Source organism: Tigriopus californicus, chromosome 9 (assembly GCF_007210705.1).
Source record: "Tigriopus californicus strain San Diego chromosome 9, Tcal_SD_v2.1, whole genome shotgun sequence".
Lineage (NCBI taxonomy): Eukaryota > Metazoa > Arthropoda > Copepoda > Harpacticoida > Harpacticidae > Tigriopus > Tigriopus californicus.
Genome location: NC_081448.1, coordinates 7,411,624 through 7,429,556, shown reverse-complemented (window position 1 = coordinate 7,429,556; position 17,933 = coordinate 7,411,624). Strand labels below are relative to the sequence as shown.

The 17,933-nt window shown below is 43.1% G+C and overlaps 1 protein-coding gene across 1 annotated transcript; it reads right to left on the bottom strand.

Annotated features, from left to right (window-relative positions):
* Window positions 1–6,371: 6,371 nt before the first annotated feature.
* LOC131886839 (regulator of nonsense transcripts 2-like) lies at window positions 6,372–12,583 on the bottom strand. The gene is made up of 10 exons (XM_059235257.1): window positions 12,024–12,583; window positions 11,705–11,866; window positions 10,349–11,619; window positions 9,894–10,260; window positions 9,479–9,811; window positions 9,065–9,403; window positions 8,227–9,000; window positions 7,896–8,076; window positions 7,582–7,817; window positions 6,372–6,554 (listed from the first exon to the last, which is right to left on the bottom strand). Exons 1-10 carry the CDS (start codon window positions 12,168–12,170, stop codon window positions 6,435–6,437), a joined length of 3,930 nt encoding a protein of 1,309 aa, XP_059091240.1. The 5' UTR covers window positions 12,171–12,583; the 3' UTR covers window positions 6,372–6,434.
* Window positions 12,584–17,933: the final 5,350 nt, after the last annotated feature.

The following is a 17,933-nucleotide window of genomic DNA, read 5'->3' as shown; positions in this document are numbered from 1 at the left end:
GGAGAGCACCTAGTACATGGGCTTAAATTTCTTAGACCTATCTTAAGGCCTCCGGTTATAACCCTAATCAGGGCATACGAGCAATAGTTCGAGCTTCCTTTATCAGGGCCTCAAACAATCATCAAATGACTAAGGATACAAATCGCTAGCTACCTCTACTCCCCATTGGTTCCAGATCAATCTCGCGTTGTCTGGCATACCTGGGGCAATCTTCAAGGCTAACTATCCTGCAAAATGTGGTCACTATCCTAGTCTACTGGTATCTATCAAACGATGCTGATCTCTACACTTGGAGTCTAACACCTGATTCTTGCCAAATCAAAGATGAACTTGGATTGCAGTTCCATACTCTATTCATCACAAACACACCGCCTATCAGCTGTCTTGCTCTGGTAAGAAAAGTGGGGGAATTGTTGGGCCAATGGGAAAGGGGACATACTCATATGAAATCAATGGGTTAATAATTACTGCTCGATGTCTGGTGAGATGGTCCAACGGAGATGCTCGGATGACGTCCACTCGACGGGATTGAAGGTCCACTAACAAAGTGACGAAGTGCTGTACTCATACTCGGCACTTCCCAGGTCCTCTTGTTCTTCTGCACGGCTTCCTGGGTTTCCTACTCCCATATGATGACGATCTCTGTCCTTCGAAACAGTTCCCACTTCTGGCACCACAACAATGACAAAGTCCAGCACTTAGCAATGGCGGGTGCTTCCTCCTTGGAGAGGTTCAAAAACTGACTTTCTCCTCGAGCTTCCCAATCGAGACTTGTGTCCTCGATGAAGGGTGATGCGTGACTGTGCTCTCCTCAAGCACGGAATTGTGACCCTGGTTCTAACACATTCCACATTGGATCTGAGAGGGTTGTGATAGGCGGTTGTGGTAGACGGGGATTTCCTGTTTCTCCTCCTTCAAACATGTAGCCGACATTCCTCACCCATGGCTATAGCTGGGCTGACCAGCCCCTCGGGTACTGGAGCTTTTCCTTGGTGATAGGAACGATGAAGAGATTGATTCACACTGAATCACAAAGCTCTTTGATACAACCGGTTCCAGCGACATTTTTCATCTATGATCAAGGGCTGGAGGGCTACTTGTGATGGATCACGACGTCTTCACGAGCATTAGGGTGGCATTTGGTCGACAACTGACCAACAAACGGACTACACGATGGGCAATCCAACAACTTTGTGATTTTCCCAAGATAATAACATACATTATCTTCACATTTTGATAAAAACCGTTCCGGGAACAATCATTCATCTTGCACATCACTTATCCATATCATATTAAGATGATGTACGCGATAGTGGACGGAACATACTCCCCCCCTTGGCCTGCTCTTGGTTGGTGTACATTGAACAACTATAAATGGTCGATTTTTACGAATAAAGTTACAGTAGATATACACTTGTCTTCGCCTCAACTTGAATTTCAACAATCAGTGCGGGCAACACGCCAAATAAATCTTTGGTTTTGGTGCATGCCAAATTCCCATAGGACCGTCATATTCTGGTCTAACCAAAGTCTAATGTAATTGAGATTTAAGAAAAGTGAATAAAACTGATGCTGAAAAATGTGGATAAAATTGACATAAGAAATCCTCTAACTTGATACATGTTTAATTATAATGCTTAGATTATTCTAAATTAAGACATTACAAATATTGGTATTCTATTTCAGATAAAAGATATCTCAAGCGGCAAATTTATTGCTTCATTAATAATCAACGAACCAAAAGTGATTAGCATGAATCTAGTTCCTTCTTAAATCTCATTTAAAATCTGGATTTGATTAATCCAGAGTACGACCAATGAAGTTTGGCAAGCAAATGCACAAGACAAAAGATAGACCCCATTTTTATGGGGATAAAAAAAGCACTCTTTATTGCGAGAAGCAAGTCTCATTGAAAATACTTTTTTTTTAAACATGATTTCATGATACATGATGATGATACAGTTTTTTTAATCTTTATGTCATTTGTTGGAGATTGGGGGCCCGTTCTCAGCTCTAGGGTCGCCGTTTGAGGCAAATATCCATTAGTGTTCCGAGTATCGGAAACAGTTATTCATTGATCATCTATATTTGTACAGTGTCTTTGTAGTTAGATTTCTCTCAGTGTTGAAGATAGTTTTTCCGCTAATAAGGCAGTTGTTTCAACCCACTACAGGCGTTCAGACGTGTTTTCTTGGGCTCGTCGAGTGACGCTCTGTACATGGTCCTTCGAGACGCTCCGGGGTTCTGTTTTTGGTGACAATCTCAACATATTGCGAACAATGTGTGACACTAACAGTGAGAATAAGTGGCATCTTTATGTTCCTCGTTACCATCCCTAAAATCCAAGACAAATGGCTTCAACGTTTGTTGCCAAGCCACACCCAAACCTCACCCTTATCATGGGATTTGGGGAAGCTTTTAAGGGGTCATATTTCTTGACCTCTACGTCTTTGTTCGTTACACCAAGCCTTAATCTTCAACCGACTTCAACCTTCTTCTAGTGAGAACCGACATTCATAAGCACGAAACAATTGCAAGATTGGAACTTCTCGCGGTAGTTATCACTGCCAGAGCGAGAGTGTATGTGGCTGAAGCCTTGAATATCAAGCTTCCTATATTTTGCTTCACTCTTTGTCGTCTGGCCCGGAGTCCCGAGCCATACAAGACTTGGGTCGGTTCCCACCTCCAACTATCCTGGATCTAGTTCCGGCGTCTCGTTGGTTCTTCTGCCCGGGAAAATCCAACCCTGCCGACGTTGGTTCACGCGGATGCTCAGTCATAAATCTACTCCACCACACATTATGGTGGACAGGACCATCTTTACTACAACGTGAAGCAAAGACGTGGTTGGGAACTGGTCAGACATCCATCTCCAAAGAGGAAGAAGAATTATGCGACAATCCAGAGATGAGCAAAGGCATTGTGCAAGCTCGGGTCTGCCTCACAGAAATTGATCAAGGCATGTTGCATCGATTTGAAAGCTGTCACTCAACAGTACGCGTGCTGGCGTAGGTATTCCGATTCCTAAATGCACTAGGCCTTGATATTCCACCTTATCCAATGTCCTTACATTTCAAATTTCATAGCACCCGACGAATACCGTCTAGCGGAATGTCATTGGATTCGGTTGGCTCAACGTGAATCCTTCGCAGAGGAAACAACCCACATCAAACAAGGTTTACAACCCTCAAATGCGTCGAGGTTAAGAAACGCCATGCCAAAATATGGCATCTGGATAAGACCCACTTGAATGCTTTAGTCCGAAGACGATACTGGATTCAAGGTTCAAACTGTGAGGTACAACGAATCGCCCGCATGTGCCTCAAACCCCATTGCAGAAAATTGGTGCCGCTACAGGAACAAATGGGACCACTCCCACAGCATTTACTGGTTGACAAACCGTCCGGGTTCATAAACATTTCCGTAGACTTTTTTGGGCCACTGCACCCAACTGACTGAGACAAAGCATATGGGTGCATATTCACTTGTCTCTACAGTCGAGCATTTCATCTTGAACTCGCTCCGGACTTAAGTGCAGAGTCAATCATTGAAGCCTTTTGTAGACTTACTGCACGACGAGATCAACCAAAAATTGTCTACAATGACAATTTCAAAAGCTTCAAGGCAGCAGAAAAGGAGCTTCAGCATCTTTACTCATGCATGAACAAGCCAAAGATCAGCCATGCTTTCCCCACCATTAAATGGATCTACAGCATAGATCGGGCACCATGGACCAACGGAGTTACCGAAAGACTGATCAGAACGGTGAAAACTCCACTTAGAGTGATGCTCCAAAGGTCTGCATTATCCTCTCGACGAATCGAAACTTTGATGATAGAAATAGAGGGCAGCGTCAATAATAGACCCCTCTCAGTTTCTGAAGATCGACAACAGCTCCATGCGATCACGCCGGCACATCTAGTGACACTTACAATGGTAAAGGTGCAAATTCAACCCATTCCGAGGAACCACACCGCACATCTCTACCTCCTGCCAATTACGGGCGTCATTGTACTCGGTCATAGATTCAGGCTGAATCTTAGCCATTTGTTGGAGATCCCACTGCAATGGACCAGGGATCTGGAGAAGGTGTACCAAGAAGCTGCTAGTGGCAAATTCCTCGTCCAACCATCCCAATCGTTGCCAATTTAGAAGTTCAGGAGTGAAGTCTTAACGACATGTGGTCAACCGTGTTCGCGATCCTAGGCCAACCAATCGACTTTCACAGACATGTTAAGAGATCCATCTTCCTCCACTTTGTCAACTTCATTGGCAACATCGTCAACTTGGGCGCTACACTATCTGTTGGAGTAGCAGTACGTTTGGTCCAACATCGAGTGGACGTGATGAATCAAGACATCGTCGCAGTACAGAGGATCCAGGACCACCTGGCTCAACAAATTGCGCAAATGCACGCCACAGACCTTAGCTTACCCATGAACGGTTGTCAGTTCTTCAGGTGTAACAAGGACTGAATCAACTACTTCTTCATCGCTTTCCAGCAGGACTCGTGGCGGGAACCCTCGTTCTGAAGTCCCTTCAAGAACTTGAAATGTTGACAAAAACGAAGAAGCCATTTCAAACTCTCAGCGCCTTCCTCCAGTTTCCAACTACCTGGAACGTCCAAGAGGGAATCCTTTCCACCCCAGTTCAGGTCCCATTGGTAAAGAAATCGTCAGAATTGACTTTTCAAACTCGTGCCTGGGCCATTGGAAATGTCAAACTGGACAATAGTTTTGCCCAAAATCAAGAATTTCTTTGCGACATCTCCAGGGGAAATTCATTTTCACCTAGTTGGCGAGGAAGAATTAGAGGATTGCAGTCGTTTCAGTGAATATTATGTTTGCAAGTCTTCGACGAGTTATCAAAACTGTGAAGACTTTGTGAATCAGCGTTGCTCACTGGAAATGCAACGGCTGCAAAGAAGCATTGCGAGATAACAGTGTACGAGAGGCCAATTATTCAAGAAGTTATGGATCAAGTGTTCCTACTCATCCATCCTCAGAAGACAGACATTGTTGTCCAATGCCATTCTCAGGACCCGGAAAAATTGAGTGTCGTTGGAACTGCACTAATCCAACTACCACCCAGTTGCTTCTTGATAGGTCCACATTACTCCACTTCATCTCCCTACCACGCTGAGACCAAGACGATCAATATAACACTAAAAGGACTTTCCTTTACAACGCCCGAACTACCCACGGACACGTCCCTTGAAGACACCCACACCAGTACCCAGAAACTAATTAAAGACGTCGACATAAGCCAAGACAATTCTCATTATATAACACTATATGTATGCATTGTAGCTTTGTCAATGACCCTCCTTGGGGTTATTGGGTGCTTGTATGTGACTTCTTTGCAACTCGTTGCTTAACTCCTAGCTGGGAGTGTTCCGAGTATAGGAAACGGTTATTTATTGACTATCCATATTTATAAAGATCATTTGTAGTTAAATTTCTCCCAGCGTTGTAGATAGTTTTTCCGCTAATAAAGCAGTTGTTTCAACCCGCAACAGGCGTTCAGACGTGTTTTCTTGGGCTCATCGAGTGACGTTCTGTACAATTAGATACGTTGGGTTTGGGTGGCGGGTAAGAGGGCCATAAGTTGTTCATCAAATGAAATGTGTAAAAAGATGTATTAAGCTGGTTTTTAGCCTCGATTTGGAAGAATGTGAAGGCGTCCACTATTGAACAAGTGAATAGTTTACCAGGTCGCTATTCAAAATGAGTGCTCACGAAACCACGTGGGGTGATCGCATTTTGGGTATGGCAATCTGAAGCCTGGGTTAAAAATTTCAGGACGATTAAATGATTTTTGTAGAACCAATTTGCATTTTAAGATCCAGTACAGCCATTGTTACGATGTACTAACCTGCGTCACCACATTCGCCCTTTTGGACGATTGTGGTGTCAATTTTCCTTCAAATGACTCGCCCAAGTACACAGACAGTGCTCTAAATTTCAATTGACTGTTACTCGTCAACCAAAGCCCCAATCGTGTTGAAACTTGCTATGTAAGTTCCTTCAACTCATACCAAATTGATCATGTCAAAAAAAAATCATTGGCTTAATTGCAATCAGATTTAATAAAAATACGCAGCTGACTGCCCGAGCGGAGGTTCCTTCTTGCCTAGCCCAATTGGCTCTGTATTTGGGAAAGGCTCACTCACAAAGCGTCTCTGAAGTGCAGAACGTACACCATGTTGCGTGTAGCGTAGGAAGCTAATCAATAGAAATTGAATGAGAGAATGAATTGTTTTTAGGATGCTTCAAAGTCTGCCAAATAGACCGGTTCCCCATGGGCTTTTTTGTAGTATATCAACATATCGCTCTCCAAATGTGCTACTTATAGCTTGATGAGTTTTGATGTCGTGCACCATGAAAACGTTTTATTTCATTTAAAACGGATCGCAATAACAGCCAGAGTCAGGGTCAATTTCCTTTTCCAGGTCTTTTCGAGCCGAAAATCAAATCGGCATCGGGAGCACCTTTAGGTGGCTGAAATGGTCGGCGACGGTCGCGATTCACACGCACAAGAGAAGGTCTTTGCATCTGGAAAGCAAAAGAAGAGTTTTCAACACTCAGTTTTCATGTGGAATTGATAACTATTTACAAATTGCCTGAATTCGCTCTCTGTTACAATACTTGAGACAGTAAAATCATAAATTCAGGATCTCATCAAGTATGCTCAATTTTTTATCACAACTGTTGAGCAGTGAGCCATTAATCAAACCCAGGGATCTGGTGTATGCTTCCTCCAGATTTTGCAAACCTCTGGCTTTAAAGAAAGGATCAAAATCCAGTCGGTTGTTAAAGCCAAATAATTGAATTCTTTTATTTATTGAGTCGTGGAAGAACTTAATATTTCGCTGGCAAGTTACTGATACATTCAGCAACTCCTCAGGTCAAAAGAATTTCGTTGTAAGCACCATATACCCTCCGGCACCCCGGGACTAGGGCTGATCTATTTCCTAATACCAATAGCCAGTTTCAAGTCCGGTATCAGATTGGTGTTCTGTATCTGGGTACGTTTCCTCTTTGGCAATCTACCGTATCTCATCCCCATTTCGTTTGGGCTGCCTGACCTTACAAATAAGCCCCCCCTATACCAGACTCTACGAAATTGACAGTTTTGCTCTCCATCTCATCTAGTTTTTTCTTCTTCGCTAAATTGAAGAATTGCCATCTAATTCCTTTACATGAAGACAAAGTAAGTCAGAAAGCAAAGAGAAAACCGAAGTAAGGATGATGGAAAAGGTCAGCATAAGGGGGTTCTTTTTAAGAAACGACTTTTTCCACAGAAAGAGGATTTGAAAGTTCGAAAAAAAAGCAAACAGAGGAGAAAAGAGGACCCACACGAGGCCTGGTACTGTAACTACCACTATACTCGAACATAAACCACAGGTCTGTGCAAAAAGGAGTTAAACGTAGTACACCATTGGTTAAACTGAGGAAATAATAAAAAATAAAAGTAATCTGAACTCTCAAAATATAACAAATATTTTGCTAGTTTGTTATGACGAAAAAGGAAATAACTTTGGGCAATATGGAAACAGCTCTTTCGTGCAATTTCACTTACCGATGCAATGGCTTCGTTTAAGTCTTCCTCCTCTTGCCGCTCATTGATTTGCAAAGTGAGCTCTTTAACGCGCTCCTTTTCTCGTCTGTCAGCCTCTTCTTGTTTCTGCAAATTCCTGGCAATATCTGAATTCAGGGGCACTGCCACACTGCGCATGGCGGGCTTGTTGCCGCGTCGATGTAAGATCGTGAATTGGATGGACCCTTCTGTGTTCTCACTAAGGAGTTGAGGTCCCTCTGTAACATCCATATTGGGTTGGTTGTTAATAGTGGCTAAAGCAATATAACGTACAAAGATGTGGTGGATGCACGCACCTTGGCCCATTTTGTGTTTTACGCTGACGGGAGCGATGATATCTATTTGATGGCCTTTGGTTGGGGCTCGGTTTTCAGAAATGTTGTCTAGCAACATCTTATCAAACAAGGACACAAAATCCTCGTCGTCTTCACATTCGATGTGTCGGGGTTTCGATACATCTGGTAGCTCATCCGAATCCTGAAAATCATACAGCTAACCAATGAAAATGGTTTTTTTCTCCTCGGGAGCAATTAAGAATTAAGGCACTAGTCAAGTATTCATGGGAAGATCTATGAGCCGTTCATCTATGGCTACACCACAAGGAGAGACAACACAGTACTTACTTACCATGTCTGATTCGGCAAACTCATCATCACTCTCGTCACTGGAATGACTTGAATCTGATCGGTCGTCCTCATTTTGAACATCACCCAAAAAAAAAGATTTTGAACGATTCGATTCTCCAACAACCTCTTTATGCAAACTTGCAGGTTTTGTGAGGTTGTCTTCTTCGCTTGAATGATCATCGTCACTAGCCTCTTCATTATCATCCTCATCAAAATCGGAGCCTTCCTCGTCGTCTTCTTCCTCGTCTTCTTCGCCATCTTCCTTGATCTTTCCAAAACCATCACCATCATCATCACCACCATCATCACCACCATCATCATCATCATCATCATCATCATCATCATCATCGTCGTTATCATCGTTATCATCATCTTTATTGTGGTTGTTGTCATCGATAGCATCGTCTTCGTCCTCTTCTTCATCATCGGGATAGGCTATCCTTTTGGTTGTTAGTTTAAAGTCACCCAGGGTTCTCCCTGGTTGGTCATCATTTTCTTCCTGGATAATTCCCAGGCCGCCCTTGTCTTTGCCAGGCCTTGACTGACCCCTGGAATCTTGGATGTATTTTTGATATTGAGGAGCCCTTTCGCTGAGGGTGGCAAGAATTTCATTCTCGATGGCGGTCGTGGCGGCTTTGACACCTTCAATCGACGAAAACACGGTTAGCTTAGGGCGAAGATTTGCTAAGGTTTCCAACACTTGGTTGGATATACTGATGGGAAAGGGATTCTGTTGGTTCCAGATCGGATGCTCTCTCTTGCTCCAATAATATGCCTAGGAAACATCAGAACTTCATAATTAAATTTTGAGTCGCATGATAATCTGTCCCTGAACTTACTTGCCAATACGTGGAAAAGTATTGAAGTTTCTTCTTGCTGCTTCCACTATTAAAGTAGATGCCACAGGTGTCTAGAATCACGCAAACTAACCGAATGCGGAGCAAATGATCTGGAGGGTCTAAGAAACTGACTTCGTTGTCCCCTGATACGACTCCATAAGAAATCAATGAATACAACACTTTGAAGATAACACTGGAGTCTACTAAGCGGTAATTGTAGAGCTCAGCCAAGAACTTCACCATTGAAATGCGTCGCTGATTGTATTTTGGATCATTGATTTCCATATGAAGTCGAATGTCTTCCAAAACCGCATCCACTATTCTCGGACCGATCCAATCCTGTGACAAGAGCGTCAGAAAACACTTATTTGCTTTGACTTCTTTTTATTAATGCGCCTCCAAATAGTATCATACCTGGTACGAAACCAGCCCAGCCAGGAGACTACCGAGGTATTGGATGTTGTAATACTTGACCTTCCACGCCGAACACAAGGAGGATATCACGTAATTAGCCAAATTGGGGTCATCGTTCCAATCGAGCTTGCGTAAGAGCTTCAACACCTTCTCTGTGGTTTGGCGATTTAAGTCGAGAAACAAGATCTTGTCTATGTATTGATAGATTGGAAGTTTGACTTGCTTGTCTTGGTCGGGAACATCTGGAGGTTGAACGTTGTAGTAGGCGTTCTCAATCATCATCACGTATCTGTTATCCATCGAAAAGGCTGCTTTCTTCCTCATCATTTGCTCCTAAACGAATTAAGACAATGGATTGCATCGAATGTCAGAAATGCAAAAACTCCCAAATTGCCCTCCCTCAAAGACCGCTTACGAGGAAAATCTTCGTACGATGATGTGATTCCGGAGATCTGAAGAGAAATCGCCCGCAGGTCTCCATCAATGTACAAGCCATTTCGATATGATGATGAGAGAAATCGAAAAGCAGCATCTTCAGGCAAAACAAGACTTCCGACTTTGGGAACACTCGAAACTTGACCATCTCGCCGATGAACCGACACACTTTCAGTTTGGACTCAATCTTCATTTGATCTTTTTTCCTGATCTGCCATCGAAATTCTTGTTTCAGGTAGGAGCCTAGTCCATCGGGCACCTCGGGCATGACGGGCTCCAAAGCAGCCGTCAATCGAGCATAAAAGGGCAGGAGCTCGGTGCGATTCCGATGAACGTTGAACAAGGCTCTATGGGTAGATGTGTGACATCGGTCAAGACGAGTCACAGCGGCAGCTCTGAGATTTCCTAATTATCACCCACCATTATGGTACTTACTTTACGAGCTTCTTTCGATTGGCTTTTGTGTTGTGATTCATGCAAAATTCAATAGCCGCACTATCCACCATTTCTCGACTAACACACGTCGCAAGTTTGGCTAAAAACGCGTCAAACATCATCTTGGCCGATGGATTATTCCCCTCCGCTTCATCGATATCCTCGTCTATGTTAGGAGGGCCAGCCTCTTCCTCATCCTGGGGAGGGCCCGGATTAGCCTCTAGTTCTCGCTGGATGACTTCCTCATTAAGGTCGTCGTCACCTTCGACTTCAACGTCCAAGAGAGCCTCATCAACCTCTTGTACACTCTTTCTTTCAGTGGTCTTGAGGTCCCGACAGTCTTTGTATAAAATGGCCGGTATGATAGCTTCTAACTCCACTAAGCTCTCGTAGAAGCATTTTGTCTCATCGTCTTCCCACAAGCGACCCAAGGCCGACTGATCCACTTCCTCTCCAAGGGATTCAGAGCAATCCAGAGTTTCGGGTTTACCTTTGGTTGTGCTCGTAACCTCGTCCTTGTGAAACTCGGGCATTGGCTCGTTCAGCAGCTCGGCCAACTGTTCGGCATAACCTAGACATTTTTGAAAAGACAACCGAAGGGCTTCGGCCTTGTCCTTGCGATCTTGAAAAAGCTCGCCTTTGGTCAGCAAGATACTTCGATTGGCTTTATCGGTGGTCGCCAACTCTCGGTGAGCATTTTGAAGGTAGGTGCCCAAGGCATGGAAGTATTCGGTCAACAATGACCTCACATTTCGCTGCTTTTCGGGGGGTAAGAAGTCGTTGGAGGGTAACTCGATCCCAAATTCATGAGCCAAGGCTTGGATGCGACGAGGTACAAGACCAGCGTAATCATCGCCGCAGTGCTTGCTGAAGGTAAGAATCAGAGACACATGGGCCATGTCCTCCTTGTCGCTTTGCACCAAATGAGTCAGAACCTGACCCAAGAGCTGCAGTCCGTCTTTAAGTGGAAACAGCCCTACGGAGACACAATCGGCGTAAAAACGTAAGTCGACCCGAAATTTACTCAAATTGGTCACTTTCTCGTCTTTGGTTTTGGCCGTGAGGATTTTGGTCCAAGATTCCAAGAAATGAGAGGCAAAATCCGGATAACGTTGATGGAGTTGGGAACAGAGCTCAATGGCCGAGCCCAGATCGGAGAGCTTGAGTTTGGCCTCGACTAAGGCAGACGACACTTCGCCAATGTATTTGGAGAGATTCAACTGTTGGAACTCTTTGGCCAACGTCTCTTTCTGGGCCTCGGTGTAATTACGCTAAGGGGGGAAGCGAAGACACATCGTGACATTGATTAGCAAATCCGGTCAAACAGGCCACCCGCTGGTCTTGGGACACACTTACCAACTTGCGAACAAAGGCCGTGTTCTTTCTGAGCGAGGAATCCAGCTTGTGCCATTCCGTTTCCTCGGGTCGATTGTTCAGACAAGCGACATTCTCGTTGCGCAAGCTCGACTTCCATTGCCAGCGACCTCGAGTGTCCCGCAAATAATCGTCGAGGTACGCCTGAAACCAAAGCAAAACGCACCAGAATGAGTCGCAGCCCAACCAGCGGACCAGCGGACCAAACCGATCTCGTCTCAGAGGGCGCTCAGAGTAAGCATGCCTCCGGTTTCCGACAAAATGCCCAGGGCGGGAACCACTGGGCCGGGGCGTAACTCACCCGATCGGCAGCCCTATCTGAGCCGGGCTCGGAGGTGGATGAGGCCTCCGTCATCTGGCTCGATTCGGCAGATGTTTGAGCGCATGGATCCAAGGCTGGGGTGTCCGACTCCTCGGAGGACTTGGACGTCCCAGAAGCGTTGGCCATGGTGGTCGGTCAGGGTCGGGGCTGGCAAACTGAATCGATCCAAGCGTAACAAGTGTTCGGCTGGCCACTCAACTCTCGAGAGGCGTATCTGTCCAGGAAGCAATCAAACGGGCAGTTCAATGAGCGCCTCAATGAGCGCCTCAATGACTGACTGACTTTGAATCGTCAGTAGTCCGTCCAGCTCGGTCATCGGACTTGGCGGTACGGATCGATCGATCAATGTCTCACTCATGCGGCGGAGCGTAATGATCGTCGATCGTCGATCGTCGTTCGGTAATAATCCAATCAATGGAGCATCCCGCTTGTCTTCTTGCCTCTTGGGATTCCGCTAAATCAGCCAACAAACCCAACGGGATGATGGAAACAGGAATAATTAAGGAGTCCTGTGTGTGTGTGTGTATGTCGAACTACTAGGTCGACGGAGGCTGTGAAGAAGATTGCTTGATTTGTTGTTGTCTCCCAAAATCTCACGTTTGACGAATGACGAAGGTGACCAAATTCCAGCCCATCGCTGAAGCGAAATTGAAAAAGGAACTGTAATTGCATTACATTTTAAAATTTTGCAATTGGAACGACCCAAAATCTACAAGAATTACTGGTTCCTTTTTCAGCATCCAGAAGGATCTTTAATTTTTGTTTATCTCGTGACAGCTGCGGAACCTTCAGGCTCAAGAGAAATTGCCATTTTTTTGCTAATTCCATCTAGCATATTTTGATCAAAGAAAGTCAGGGTGCGAAATTGTGCTTGCTCTTAACTACTCTGAGGGTGTTCTGTTTTTCTGTTTTTCGGTTTTAAATCTGAAATTCCATTTGATTGAAGATCTAATTCAGTGCAATTGTCAAGAAGAAAAATATCTCCTTGGCTTGAATATGATGCATCAAATTTCCAAAGCCTCATTTCCACGACTTAAGGGATGTAAGGGATTAATACCATGTAATTAGCTTAGCTTAGTGACAACTTGCCAAGTAGAGCCAAAACAATGTCTTTTCATTAAATTGTATTGACTGTTGCGATCTAGTCAGTCCAGCCTAAGCCTTCTAGGACTTTAACTCTGACCTTTCTTTGAACTCTTGAACATAAGATTGAGATTTTCTGACCTTCATGGCCACATCTGTGCTTCAAAATTGAAGCATTTTTTTTGAAAATATTGAGTGACTTTTGCATCATATTTGGGATCTTATTAATGTGCATTTTTATCACTTCCAGGCTTTCTTTGTACACTCAGGGTTATTATTGAAGCGTTAATGTACGTTTGATAATGTCTATTTTGTCAAATCAACTATTTCACAAGGTTCTTACACTGACATCCTTATTTTTAAGGATTTCGTGCAGACTGAAATTCTGGCGATGTTTTTCTAGAGCCTCCAGTGTCTCAACTCCTGAAAGAATTCTTTTTTATAAGTTAAGACATTTTTCCCCAACAAACAAAATGATATTTTAAAAATGCATCGAGGTATTTTTCTTCTCAATTACAAGCGATATAACAACTCTTCAGTGTCCGGAGTTTTACGGGTTCAACCTTTATTGGTAATCTAAAATTTTAGTAAAAGTAATTGTAACGAGCAACGCCATTACATTTTTTTCGAGTAATGGTTGTGTAACGAATTAGTTTTTTTGACCGAAGTAAGTGAAACTGTAATTCGTTCCTTTTATTGAGGAATGACTAATGCCCTGAATATTCTACATTTTCCTTAGGAATAGTTTTCATATTCCCTAGGAATATTCTATACATTCCCTAGGAATATTCTATACATTCCCTAGGAATATTCTATACATTCCCTAGGAATATTCTATACATTCCCTAGGAATATTCTATACATTCCTTAGGAATATTCTACATATTTCCTAGGAATATGTTTTCCAACATTTTTTTCGGGTTTGATATACCGATACAGGGGAATGAGTTCCCCGTAAGTCATATGTGATAAAAGAGTTGGTCACATAATGCGTTCGAATTTGCCGCTCTAGGGCACCCTTGAACGAAAGGCTGGTCTGGGATGGTTGATAAAAACCGATCTAAATGTCGCTTAAACTTAACAATGGATCATCTAGTAAATAGAATCGTCGAAGTGAGCATGGTTACAAATTATAGAGGGTTGGTGCTAGGTTTAGTACAAAACAGGATTTTAAGGTCTTGGTGTCAGCCATTCAGGTCACTCCAACCAAATTATCGGATCACAATTTGCTTGAAATATGCACTACCATTGTGGAGAAAAAAATCAATAGTTAAACTGGACTAGCCAAGTTTTGGTTTCGTGAAGAACACTGGCCCTTGATGAATTTAAGATTAGCCAATCTTGACCTAGTTCCTAAAATGGAACATGAATCTGACATTGACGACGCCATGAATCTGATGATATCTTCATTTGAAGACATTTGTGACCAACTAAAATTACCTATCTTGTCAAACGAAAAAAAATCAAACAATAGAACCAAAATACAGACAAAAACTTTTCAAGAAACAAGTGTCTCTGACAAAAAGATTTAAATCATTAGATGATCATTCGTTCATACTGAATAAAAATATACATCATAAACATCTGCAGAAAAATTGAAGCCTAGACGTTCTTTTGAAAAACTCGTTAGAAAAGGATCAGGTACAGAGGGAGAGGAAAGTAGTTTACGATATCAAATCTAACCTGAAGGCTTTTTACACATATGCCAACTTTCAGCGAAAGGCCAATACCCTTATAGGACCAATTAGATTGCTGAATAGAGAAGAAGTCTCCGATGCGACCGAAGTAACTAATATCCTTGGCGATCAATTTTCGTCGGTCTTTTCAACTCCAACTCAACATTTGCAAGACGACCCCTGTTTGGGCGACTACAGCTCATTAACGAGAAGGAAGTCGTCAAAGCTATCGATCACCTGAAATCTTCAAGCTCTCCAGGACCTGAGGGTGTAACAGCAAAGTTCCTAAAACGCACATCACTAGTCATCGCTCCAATTTTTACACATTTAATGAATCGTTCCTTGTCAGAGGGGAGGGTACACACACAACAAAAAAAGACCATTTGGTCCCCATTTATAGGGGAGGAGAGAGGGATCAACCTGTGAATTATCGACCAATCTCATTAACGTCGAATGTTTCCAAAGTCTGCTAATTCGGAAGTTTTTGCGTCCAGAGTTGAACTTGTCGTATCGTCTAACTTCGTTAGTTTGTCAGTTTATTGAGGAGAGATAAGGTGCTTGGTATCGATTACCCAAGCCTTTAGAGCTTCTATTATAAACGGTTTGCTCATTGAACCACAATCGTTCCTGCCGATTACCAGCTCTAGGTAATGCTTAGCAAACACTCACAGAGTTCAAAATTTGATCCATTTTTACCTAGCCCACTCAGGAGGGTTGGATCCGATTCTCGGCTCTAAATATGGTAATTGAGCAGCTGCTCCTACAGAAGAAAATGGATTCTGCTACGGAGAAGGCTGGCGAGCCGGAGTTTCCAATGGTAGAACCTAATATTGTACCAATTTTAATCGAGAATAAAGGGGAATTGAGTGGACGCCTTTCAAACTACTCTGTTAGTTCTGGAAAAGTGCAGAACTGCAGCTTTTCTTCCCTGATCAATGAAAGTGGTCAGATCAATTTATCCTGATTTGCCAAAAATCCCTTAGTTGTCCATATTCATTGACAAAAACTTCAGAACATGAAGCAGCAAGACTAGGTGCCAGATGACTTTGCTATCAAAATCGAGTAAGATTTTGTGCTCAAAGTGTGCTTTCATTCCAAATCAAATCAAAGAGAGCTAGGTCTACGAAACTGTCTCTTCCATTGTAAATTCATGCTTCTACAAGTTGACTACCCCTCTGAGTTTAGAAGCAACAGCTCATTGCTCTAAAGATGAGTCTCCTGAGATTGATGATGTTAGTCAAATTGAGTGAGCAATTTGATGATCTCATAATTACAGATCAAGATGCTTTTGAGGCCATCAGGTACTTGAGGCTTTCAAGCTCCCCTGATCCAGATGGTGTGACATCTCAGTTTCTGATGAGATGCTCACTGGTTCTTGCTCCTGTTTTCTCGTACTTGATGCGTTGCATCTTGGATTAGGGCAAGTTCCCCTCTTCTCTGAAGGTAGCTCATGTTGTTCCAATTTTCAAAGGGGGAGATAAGTCACTCCCCAGTAACTACAGGCCAATTTCTCTCACTTCGAATATTGCGAAGGTGTTTGAGAAGATCATGAAGTTCAAACTTGTTGAATTTCTTGATATATATGAAGTCCTTCCTCCAAGCCAGCATGGGTGCCGAGTACATTTTAACACGGTTACCCAACTGATTGAGCATATAGAGCAGGTTATTGAGGGACTGGAGAGCCATGAATCAGTTTATGTAGTTTATCTCGACTTTGCCAAGGCCTTTGACAAGGTAGATCATGGCCTTTTAGTTAACAGGCTCCATGACATTGGGATCCAAGGCAAGGTTCTCAATTGGCTAAGAAGTTTCATTTGTGTTAGGAAACAATTAGTTAAGGTCGAGAGATCCCTTAGTGACATACATGATGTCGAGTCAGGTGTTCCCCAGGGCTCTATCTTAAGGCCCCTCCCTGTTATGATATATTTTGCCCCGCTTCAAAAACTTGATTTTACTGCCAGTCTCTTTTCTCATGCTGACAATACAAAGTTACTTTCTGGTAGGAATGGCCAAGATTTCAGTGGCCTAGCAAATGGCCTATTTTTGCTGATTGTATCAAAATCTTATGTATAATTTGAGACCAAGGTCACAATGTCCGGCAAAGAAATTCAGTTCATGGTAAGTCAGGAGTACACGTTGCTCAAAGCCATTCTTTTTTTTTCGGTTCAGACTTCCTTACCGCTACCGGGATTGAAATCCCAGCAGTTCAAGACGACGAGAAGATTATTTATTTTATTTGACTTTTATTTATATATATTATTTGATCGATCAACGAATTGGAGTTGGCTGATCTGGCTAATCCTTGAATATAAGGTTGATCCGGAATTTTAGTCAAAAACTTGTCCAAGTCTGACTTAAATCTTGCTACTACATAAGCCCTACGAATATTTGAGGGCAGCAAATTGAACAATGAAGGAGCCCGAGAAAGAAGAGAGTTGGACTTCATTGTTGTAACTAGCCTGGATTCTCGAGGGCTTGAAGGTGCTCTCAAAACGCACATTAAGCCTCTACGGTCACTACAATTGACCCTAAATCCTGGGTTGGGACAAAACTCATGAATGCTTTTGAAAACGTTCAGTATCAGATATCTTTCGTACATTCTCTGAGTTCTGTACAATCCCAACCTTTCTAACCTCTCCCAATACGAGAGCATATCTTCAATGTTCCTAGTAAAACATCTTTGGACCTGCTCGAGCTTTTGCAAACCTGCTGAACTAATTGGAGCCCAAATGGGAGAGACATATTCAAGATGCGGCTGAACAATCGACTTGTACAGAGTTAGTATCGTGACACTATCTCTGGACTTAAACGTGTGATATATCCAACCACATGTTTGAAAAGCCTTACCAACTTTCAACTGGATATGCTCATCGAACTTTCCATTATCTTGGAGGACTACACCTAAATCCTTCATGGATGAGACCTGCTCAATGTCCTTACCTTCATCATCTAATAGTGGAGTGTCTAATGGCATCGACCCAAAGGTCATTGAACGGAATTTCATTCCATTCAAGGCCATGTTACTCGCAGCAACCCAGAAATAAATTTGGTCTAGGACCTTTGCCAGACAACCGGAATCCTGACCATTCCTACCAACTACCAATTTTGTATCATCAGCATAAGAAGAGAT

Bases quoted from the DNA above. Each gene is read 5' to 3' on its own strand.
- LOC131886839 (XM_059235257.1), bottom strand. From the start codon at position 12,170: ATGGCCAACGCTTCTGGGACGTCCAAGTCCTCCGAGGAGTCGGACACC. The intron at 11,867-12,023 runs GTGAGTTACGCC...CTTTGGTTTCAG, and splicing joins CAGATAGGGCTGCCGATCGG to GCGTACCTCGACGATTATTT. The intron at 10,261-10,348 runs GTAAGTACCATA...ATCTACCCATAG, and splicing joins AATCGAAAGAAGCTCGTAAA to AGCCTTGTTCAACGTTCATC.